The 10,719-nt window shown below is 35.8% G+C and overlaps 1 protein-coding gene across 1 annotated transcript; it reads right to left on the reverse strand.

Moving 5' to 3' along the window:
- Positions 1-424: 424 nt before the first annotated feature.
- Positions 425-10,336, reverse strand: LOC100812461 (uncharacterized). The gene is made up of 8 exons (XM_003533765.4): positions 10,191-10,336; positions 8,130-8,666; positions 7,825-7,910; positions 1,647-1,725; positions 1,491-1,550; positions 1,247-1,368; positions 1,091-1,162; positions 425-778 (listed from the first exon to the last, which is right to left on the reverse strand). Exons 2-8 carry the CDS (start codon positions 8,574-8,576, stop codon positions 676-678), a joined length of 969 nt encoding a protein of 322 aa, XP_003533813.1. The 5' UTR covers positions 8,577-8,666; positions 10,191-10,336; the 3' UTR covers positions 425-675.
- Positions 10,337-10,719: the final 383 nt, after the last annotated feature.

Below are 10,719 nucleotides of genomic sequence, written 5' to 3' on the forward strand. Positions count from 1 at the left end.
ACAAAGGCATCGGTGACAAGTATGTCACTCTCCCTTGGTACAAATTCCTTCAAGAAGGTGATTTTAGCCATGAAAACGAGCTCTCATTCTACTATAGGCGTGCTGAGAAGATCTGGGAGGTTGTCATCAGGCATGCAATTGATTGGGATGATAGTGATATAGATTAGGAAAATCTACCATCTTATTTTGCAAAACAATGTTTGTTTACGTTTATTTTCAACATCTTTATATTTATCTTTGAACAATTTGACATTACAACTAATTTATATGAATGTTATTCCTATTATCTTTTTACAATGCCTTTTTTTTTATTCTTCAATCGAAAATCATTTAGATAAAAGACCCGTGCATGCGCACGGGTTACCGACTAGTTATAAATAAAAATATACTCCACCAAGCATTATAAAGTTACATAACTCTAATCTGATTTTCTAATTACATTTATTGCAATTTGCACAACTCTTAGAACCAGCATTTTTATAAATAAAAATACACTCCACCAAGTTGACATAAGCTTTAGTACCTGCCGTTAAAAAAATATACAACTAGGATAAATGCTTACAACCCTGCTTATTCTTCAGTCTAATACTAACTGTTACGAAAAAGTGATACATTTGATGGCTTCCTCTTCATTGCGCTCAATTCAAAATCCTCATAAGTCTATAAAATTGGCTGCTAGATCTTGTGAACACCATAACCTGCATCCTCTGATTTCAAACTGTCATTCCAATTCTCAAATTCTGATCCACCAAACATTACTTGCTTGATCCCCACAAAACTATCACAAACAAAAACCAAAAATAAATAAATCATGGAATTGAAACAAAATATCCAAGGGGTAAAATTAAAAGATAACTAAAACTTTTTATCTAAATCTCAACATGCTCTCTCTCACTTCAGAGAGAGATTGACAAGGAACAATCAAAAAGATAATCTAAAACTATTTTCTAATATTCTGCTCATGCAAATTATCAAAATAACTGCTCATTCCTAAATAGCTTTGGTTAGTGACTCCCTCTGATCCATAGAATTTCTGTAGTACATAACTGAACCAAAGTAATTATTCAATAGAATAAAATGGAGATCATACTCGGAGCTTATCTGTGTCAATGCATTTATCAAAACATCCAGAAGCAATGGTTCAACAGTTCCAATATCCACCCTGTTATACCACAGGAAGAAATTATTAGTATTTGCATTTCACATTACATTAACATGTACAAGGAATATGCAATTGGTGCTTCACCATATTCGAGCCAAGTTGTCTTGCAACTCGAGATCCCCAATGTTGTAAAATGTAGTTGGTTCCACATTTGCTCCTTGAATATAATCATAACTCGGTCGTGCATCCATTGGAGACTGTGACAGCTGAAGGAACAATGCTAGTTCTATAAGCAACAATGTCTTGTTTGAATAATACACAGAAAGTTATAAATAAAGGAGGAAAGGAGACAGAAAATTTGGTATCCAAGGAAGAAGAGAAAACTTACTTGCATATTCATGGCATTGCATCCACCAAGACGTCCGATAATGTGCCACGCTCGAATTGTCTGCAAAGACCCAAATTCAACACAATTTTCAACTAAATGCACACGTTCATCATGGATAATGTACAACAAAAATAGTCATAGAGCAAAGTTCCTTACATCACAAATTAAGGATACGTCTTTTGTCAATGGAACATTGTAAAATTCAAACCATATGTATGAGTTTGAAAAATCAAATCTGGAAATACCAGCATTAGGTGTAAGATAACAGAATATTTTTTGAATAAAAAAAGAAACAGATTATTTTTTTTTGTATCATGTGCATACTGCATTCCAACCCAAAAGCAGAAATAAATGAGATTATTATCAAATGAAACATTGACAGACCACTTTTTGAACCAAAAGTAAAATGTGAAAGGCATCGACTAGTTTATTATGCATGTGAAACTTCTAGTTCTACCTCCATTAGATTAAATTTATTTCTTCAATATTCCGATTGTTAATGAGAGCAGGCAAAGAGAAAGCAAGAAACATAATATGAAACCATGTTGGACTTATCTGGTTTTCTGTTAGTATATAAAGAGAAGGGAGAGTTAGTTAATATAGTTAGACTACTAATGAGTTATTTAGTTAGTTAGAGGGGTTTATTAGATATAAATAGGGGAAGAAGGATAGGAGAGAGGGGGATCTTATCATTTGTAGATTGAGAATTAGCTCTTTATGAAAGGAAAAATCCTTTGATAAGGGTTAACTCTTGGAGGAGAGTTTTCTCTCCTATTTTTTGTTTTTTTCTTACTAGTCAATAAAAAATTTCTTTCCTTTCTCATTTCAATTCTTGGTTCCTAACAATTGGTTCAACCTACTGGATCTTCGAGGGACCAACAATGTTAGAGATGGAGGAAGCACAAAGTTGGCATAAGAGGGTGCTGCCAGCATTTGTGGGGGAAGGCCCAATTGGTTGGATTGCTAGGGCTGAAAAATTCTGAGGTACATGAAATTCCTTCATTCAATAAGCTGCAATATGCATTCATGAGCATGGAGGGTGTTGCGATGCATTGGTTCTACATTTGGAGCCAAGAAACATAGATTCAGATTGGGAGTCATTTTCCACAGCTTTGATCAAAAGATTTGGAGATAACTATGGTAGTCGTGTCTTCGAAAGATTGACTATCTAGAAGAAAGAAGAGCAAGCTGTGACAGAAACCTGAATCGAAGAAAGGAAGACTTTCACAGTGTTCTTGAAAGAGAGGACCAACATTTCAGAGCTGAAACGCATGCTGCGCATATTATTCAATGAAGAGGCTGATTGCCAGGCAACTGAGCAAGACAAAAATAGCATGGGGGGAAGTGGGTCAGAACGCAATGAAGTAGAGGCTAGTTCTTGGACAAGAAAGGTGGAATTACCCACCTTTGATGGAAGCACAAAATAGGGAACTGACTTGAAGGGTAAGAGTTTTGGGTGTGATGATGACCCATTGCAGTTCTTGAAATCAGAAAACAAAAGTAAAGGTACAGTAATCAAGAACTACACACTTTGTGGTGGAGAAGAAACCAAAAATGATGAAGCAAAATTAGTAAGAGAAACAAAGATTGAAAAGGTTATGGAGGAAGAAGTTGATCCATTGTTAAAGAGGGAGAAGCACAAGGAAAATAGAGTGATGATGTGGGCTGTAAATACAATTTTCTTGATAACCCAATAACAAATATGATCAAGAAGGAAGTCGAAGCTGGTGATGCAACCAAGCCTCATTGTTTTCAAGATTCATATTTTCATAAAAAGGTTGTTATGATGAAACAAAAATCATTCATGAAGGTGGTTGGAACATCAATGGTGTCGGAATCTTGGAATGTCAACTTGGTGGGTGAGCCTTTAGCATTAAACTTTGTTGTGTCTATGGATAACAGACTGACAATGGAACCAAGGCAGAAGGGATGTACAGAGGCAGTCATGATGATTCAGGTTATACGGAGTCCACCCTCGCCCCCACCACCATTGAAGCTGTCGGACCTGAGTTTGTATGAAGTGGTTAGTGGGTTTACAATTGATCCCCCATGGAGGGACACCAAAGAGGTACATCTTGTTAGAGTAAATGATTTAGTTCTGAAGGATGAGAAAGATGAAGGGGAATTTTTGGAATTCTACGAAGTGTTTCCAATTTTTACGTAGTGGGTCAGGCCCAAATGGGCTGTCAAATTGGGATTCAAGAGGAGCAGAAACTGGGCGTTCAAACTGGGCAGCAAGATTTATACTACTAAATTTGGAGCCCTGTGTAGCTGATGCAGCACCACACATAGAGGTCCGGATTATTCAGAATTTGCTTCCATCCCAACCTCCAATGGAGCCATAGAACTCAACCCTGCATGCAAGGGCAGTGGGTCATTCCTAGTTAAGCTACAAGGGGTGCAATTGTCTTTCAGCAATCGAAGAAAAATTGAGGAAGTTTCAGTGTGCAATTCCAGTTTTCAAATTCCAACCATGAGGACAAGGTTATTTTAGGAAGGGTGTCTTTCTAGGATATAAGGAGAAGAGAGAATTAGTTGATATAGTTAGACTACTAACGAGCTAGTTGGTTAGTTAGAGAGGTTTATTAGATATAAATAGGGGAAGAAGGATAGGAGAGAGGGAGATCTTATCATTTGTAGATTGAGTGAGCATTAGCTCTTTGTGAGAGGAGAAATCCTTTCTGAATGTAAAACCTTTGGAGGAGAGTTTTCTCTCCTATTTTCTGTTCTTTTCTTACTAGTCAATAAAATTCTTTCTTCTATTTCTCATTTCAATTCTTGGTTCCTAACATTTTCTTACAAATGAGAAACAAGAAAGCATGGGGGCAAGGGAAGTTTGTGATAGGCCTATAATTAAAGTGTATAACAGAAGGTGTGAGAAGGGCAGAAAGGGGATTCTACCTAAGAATGTTGTGGCAAATGAACAGGCAGTTAGTGAGCGTGGGGAGAGATAAGAGCTTGTTTGATTCCCTTTTCTCTTTTTAGTTTTAAAAACTGTTCTCTATAACAGTTTTAGACTACCCAACCATTGATTTCCGATCTACAGTCTATTAAGTTTTAAAAATTGTCTCTAGAACAATTCCTAAAAATAAATAAACAGAAACAGGTGGAAGATGTTCTCATTTTCTCTTCTGTTTTTGCCTTGTTTGGTTTCTTTCTCTTTTTGAGTTTGCATTGTGGACTTGGATTTTACTGTAGGAGATACAGGAGCGCAAACCTCTATAGGAGAGTTCTGTGATGTCTTTGCATTGTTGGAGATCTTCGTGGTTGCTATGAATTTGCACAATTGCCTTAGACCTCACTCTGTATTTTACCATGTCAAATGCCTGGGGTATGTGCCACGTGTGTTATCAAAATAACAAAACTTCTTTAGGATTCATTGGAGGTGATTGCGAGTTTTTGGTTTTTGATTTTCAAATACAATTTTCAAACTAAAACATGTTTGACAAAAATAGAACTGAAATATTTTTAAATCATTTTCGAAACATTTTTACGCTCATTTTCAAAACCAAGAAAAAAAAGTTGTGAATTTGGTTTCTAGTTTAAGAAAACACACCCACATTTGACGCTAAGACTTTTTTGTTCCAACCACCATCAATACCACCTTCATCATCGCCACCACCGCCACACCACCATCATTATCACCACCACAACTACCAGCACCACTACCACCACCACCACCATCCTCATCGCCATCACCATTACCACCGGCATTGTCACCACCACCACCACTATCTCCATCACTGCCACCATAACCACCACCAACGTCGTCACAACTACCCCCACCAACATCGCTACCATCACCACCGCCACTATCGCCACTGCCACCGCGATCACCGTTGGTATTTCTACTGCCACTGCTGCGGCTGACATCACCACCATCACCATTGTCATCATCACCACACAAAAGCACTCTTAAACTAATTATAATACGATATGAAACTTTTAAAATGAGTTTATTTTGAAACTAATTAAAAGTTGGTTTAAAAAAATTTTGAAACTAAAACTAAAATACTAAAATCTAGTTGTTATTTTTTAATATTTCAAAACTTAAAACTAAAAACCACCCCAAACAAATAGTTTTCATCTATCAAACAAGATTTTTGATTTTTTTTTAATTTTCAAAAAACTAGAAAACTGTTTTTTGTAAATGAAAAGAAACAGGCTCTAAGTGTCCTCTTGGAAAGAATTCTAAGCCAGAGGTATCCCAATATCCAAATATTTTTCCCTACCCTCTACCATCCTCCACTTCCCTATATATTCTCTCCACTTCCACTAATTGCATATTCATTTGCCATATCCCACTTTGGTAAATGCTCTTTGCTGCCCCCTCTTTAGTCTCTTCACTCCCACTAATTGTCTGTTTATTTGTCATAACCCTCTTATAGGTAAATTCCCCTTGTTGCTCTCTCACCCCTTTTGTTATACATACATAATAGGGGACTCTCCATTTGAAACACACATAACAAGAAAACTTGGTGTTATATCAACATGTTAAGTTGAATTTCTCATAAGTCCTCTCAGTTTCATTTGTCACACCTCACACCAATCAAGGGGCATATGATGGCCAAGATCAAGGCTAGCTCCTCAGTCCTAATTGCAATCACAATGACAACCACAATTTAAAACCTTGATTAAGTTGCTACTACAATCTAAACAGATTGTTTTTCCAATAATGGGATATCAACAATCTTTTAAAAGGAATACCTACATTAAAACATCTATTCTGAACCAAAGGCACACTGGATATGAGTGTAGGACATATTTATATCTAGTTGGAAATCCAATGGTTTGGATAGTATAAATCCCATTTTAAGACTGCTTCAAGAACCAAGGGATGCATTTCAAAAGAAACCAACCAAAACCACAGAATAGTTACGATTCCGAATTTTACATGCATGAATAAGATGATAGAAACAAGGTATCTTATTAGAAAGAATAAGGGTTTCCTCCTCTCAATACAGTGCTTAACTCACAAAACTTCCAGGGTCTACACCTCCCAATATCCAAAGGCCCCAATTATCTCACAAATGACAAGATACACTCTTTCACCTCCCCTTATTTTTCAGGCACATGCCTTATTTCTTCAACCAACTACTAACTAAGTAATTAACCAATGGGTATCAATCATAAGTATAGGTAACAGTTCCAATACACCCAACATTTTTCCAAGCCTCCGTGTGGAACAAAGTCAGATTCTCAGACCCAAAAACCAATCACATAACAAACTCAGAAGTGTTCAATATAGCATGTCATAAAAATGTTAGACTAAGTAACTAGCTTAACCAATGGCTTCAGATAAGAAACTTATGACCAATAAGGAAATAAGAAGGTAAAATAAATTGAGTTTCTCCTAAGCTAAAATCAAATTATGCATTTCATCTCTTGGAGAAGTAAAATAAGAGAACTTCTATAGAAGTTAAGCACATAAGTTAAGTTTAACTTATGGGAGAAGTTCAATTTATTTTACTATGTTATTTTCTTTTCTTATAAGTGCTTATAGAGAAGTTTATTCAAAAAGGCCTTAGTAGTTTACTATTTGAATTTAGCAGAAACTCCATTTCAGTCCCTTTCCTCTTCAAATAGCACCCAATTTCAGTTTGCAACTCCTTAAAGTACCACTTATATGCTAATCATAAAACCAAACATACATCTACCACGTAAATGCCGAATGGTAGACTGACCAGTCTGGCAGTACCAGTGTACCACGCGAGAGAGCAACATATACCGACATTAGGCTACAATTAATAATTCATATATCCAAAATAGGAATTAGAAAATCCCAGCAACACCTCCATCTTAAATAATCATCTTTTTTTCCTTTTAAACATCAAATTGACTCAAACCATGACATTTGGCCTTTTATCTGACCTAAACTCAACTTAGAACAACCACCAAAGTTTCAGGGTTTATGTCAAAGATTTAACTTGAATTTGAGCTGGATTCAGTGACAACTTACTCAATTGTTAAACTAAACAGTTGCTGTCCATAACAATTTAATGCAAATTACTCAAACCACTACTCTTAAGAACAAAATAAATCTGACCAATTTAAAGTTTAAAGTCATTTGACTTAAGGTATTCGCGTATTCAAAAAGAAAAAGTCCCGCTCCCTTCCTCATAGAAAAGCACTTCTTAGTTCTTACAGCTTCACATTTTAAGTTCATCTGTATACAGTTTAATAACTTAATGAGAGGTGACTACACCAGTAAATTCTAGAACACCAAACTGAGGAGAAATTTAAATATCATAATAAGAAGCATGTAACTACACCAGCACAAATAATGGAAAAAACTGCATGGTACAATTACATATATAGGCATGGTTGAACTTACTTGTTAAATGACACTTTCATTGGTTTTCCTGATCCAGTCTTTGTGTGCAATATTTTGCTCCTTTTCTTTCTTAGTCTGTCTTCCAACTGCAAAAAAATATCAAGCTCATTTGATTTAAACACAAATAATATCCCTCGGTATCAAAATTCAAAGTAGCTCAAAGTTGCTACTCTTTAATTTTCAACAACTCAAAAAGTAACAAACAGCAGCACACTAAGAAACAAAATACCCCCCCGCCCCCCAGAGAAGATAGAGTCTGCAATGCAATGCAGAAGTTATCAAACCATCAATAAAGTGATGCTTACTTTGGATTGTGCTGCTTGGGGGTCCTCTAGAAAACTCCCGAGAATGTTACCAAGTTCTGGATCTCTATCATAATCCTTCCCTGGCCTACCTGTATATGGTCCTCGACCTGAATATCCACTATCATCATCTTCATTTTCTTGTGCTTCTTCTTCATCAATGTCTTTTGCATCCCTTCTTGCATACATTCCTTGAGCCAAAAACCCATCGTCACCATCATCCTCAAGCTCTTGATCTTCTTTAACAATGTCTATACTGAAGTCCCTACCATTCAAATCCTTCTGTCGATTTCTAGCACTACATAAGAATATCCTTGTTCTGACATGGCTCAGGGATAGCCGCGGAACCGTTGAAGATCGCACAAAGTGGTTGTCATGGGAAAAATGTTTGGAGCATGTAATGGTAGTGCAAGAAGGAAGGGGAGCAGCAAAAAGGTGTAACACAATCATGGATTGTATAAGAAATTTGTAAGTGAGGAGTGTATTGTAGTCAGTCGGTTCAAACCTTAAAGGCAAGTTTGGCCTTGGACCTCTATTAACCTGCACCATAATGTCACAAGAAATGAATATATTACACAAATTCCAAGTAATCCCAACTTTCCTAGCTCAGCATAACCACCAATTAATTTTCAATTCAAACAACAAAATACATGAAATGAAATGGTCTATGACTCTATGCTTGGTCCACTAGAAGTAAGCCAACCCAAATGACAAAATTTTCAATTTTGTATCAGACCAGGGAGTAAAATAAAAATAACCACTTGTACCAAAAAGCAAAAATAACCACCAACAGAGTTGTGAAATTTGAAATAATAACTATAAAAAAGAAACAAGAGAAACAGTGTTCCAGAATCTCTTGAAGAACCATGCTATTGCTAGCCTAATAGGTTAATACAACGTCATCTTGCAAAATATAAGCACCACAAAGCAGCAAATAGCATGATATGCCATGATGAAGAATCAGAAAGAGAAAGGGTCATGAAAAAGACAAGCTATTTGAGGAAACAGGCGAAGTAAGCAAAAGGGTAAAAAATAAGGGAAAGGAAAAAGAGAAAAAAAAAAAAAAGGACCACGAAGAGCACAGAAGGCTTATCCAGCGAGGTTAAGTGCAAACTGGAAAGATTAGTACTAGAGCTGGCAAAATTGAATATATTCCAACAATTCAAAAGAAAAGTTGGCTTTGTTGAAATAGATAAATTGCTAAAAAGGAAGCACATGAATATAAACTTAAATACCAAGAATTGCTTATGGACTTAAGTTGCTCATAAACTACCAAGAAAAGTAGACCTGTTTGAAATAGATAAATTGCTAAAGCATGAATACAAAATTGCTCATGAAATTAAGTTGTGCAATATTATAAGCAATTTATTATTATTATTACTAATTATTATTTGATCCTATATACAAATGAGTAATGACTAATGACCCTTAACTGTCAGCACAAAAGGGCAATTCCAAAACAGAAAACAACGTGAAGTAGAGAACAAATGAAAGAAGTTGAGGAATGAAAAGGATGCGCACTGAAAATCAGAAAACGGAAACAAGAGAGCAGATGTTTATACTATCACACAGGACAAATAGCAACAGAAACGAGAACAGAGTAAACCCACTTAATATTCTGAAAAGATATAAAACAAGCCATAAAATCCTGAACCGCTCATAAAACTTTCAATATATGCATATATGCCAATCATAAACTGGTTCCAGTCACAACCACAACCAAAACAAAACCCAAATAAGTTCACAATTATATGCTCAATGCTCCTATTTCCAATTACAGATAGCACAGCACTTGGTGTCAACCACCTTCAAAGCAGTGCATGTAATTCCTACCTAATGAATATCAATAATAGAAAAACTTCTGCGAAAGGGTATTATATATTCAATTGTCTAGCATGCCACGAGCATTTATTCCACAGCCACATTCAGTCAGGTCCAAATGATAAGAAATAAAAAAATCACACAGCTTTTCTTCCCCATTTCCAATTTGAAAAATAAAAAATGGTACTCAATGGCAGCATGGCAGCAGCATAACAAATCAGAGGTGAAGGCTAAGAAAAGTACCTGGTTCTACAGACAGTGTTGAGCTTGAGTTCTGTTCAGTCAGTGTTGTTTCTTTCTTTCTTCCTTCCTTTCCGCTTTCGTTTCCTATCTCATCTCACTTTCTTTCTTTCATATCTTCTTTTTTTCCAGCAATAACCGTGTCGTTTTTTTTAAAAAAAAAAAAATGCGTGAACCGGTCTGGGTCACGAAACCCGCCTATTCACTTGTCCAACCAGAAAAGCAGTCGGGTTGCAGCGAGCTGATGACATGCCGAATGTGCTGACTCGAACCGGTTGATCCATCGACCCGACAAATTAATTGAGTCCAATTTTTAAAATTATGATTTTTTTCTTAAAAAAAAATATTTGATTTTTGCAATTGTTTTACCGTTTTTATTTTAATTCATCTAATATATGCATTTTCTATTTTAATTCTGATAATATTTGGTTGGTTTTGCATTCGTCTATGTTAAAGCTTGATAAAAAAAAAAAGTTAAAAGTAAAAGCAAATTATCTATGTATTATACGGAAAAAAAAAAAGATATGGTACA

This window comes from Glycine max, chromosome 9, assembly GCF_000004515.6.
Source record: "Glycine max cultivar Williams 82 chromosome 9, Glycine_max_v4.0, whole genome shotgun sequence".
Taxonomy (NCBI): domain Eukaryota; kingdom Viridiplantae; phylum Streptophyta; class Magnoliopsida; order Fabales; family Fabaceae; genus Glycine; species Glycine max.

Coding starts and splice junctions, on each gene's coding strand:
- LOC100812461 (XM_003533765.4), bottom strand. CDS start 8,576: ATGATTGTGTTACACCTTTTTGCTGCTCCCCTTCCTTCTTGCACTACC. Junction 1,726..7,824: donor ATGAAAGTGTCATTTAACAA/GTAAGTTCAACC, acceptor TGGTATTTCCAG/ATTTGATTTTTCAAACTCAT. Junction 1,369..1,490: donor GCAATGCCATGAATATGCAA/GTAAGTTTTCTC, acceptor TTGTTCCTTCAG/CTGTCACAGTCTCCAATGGA.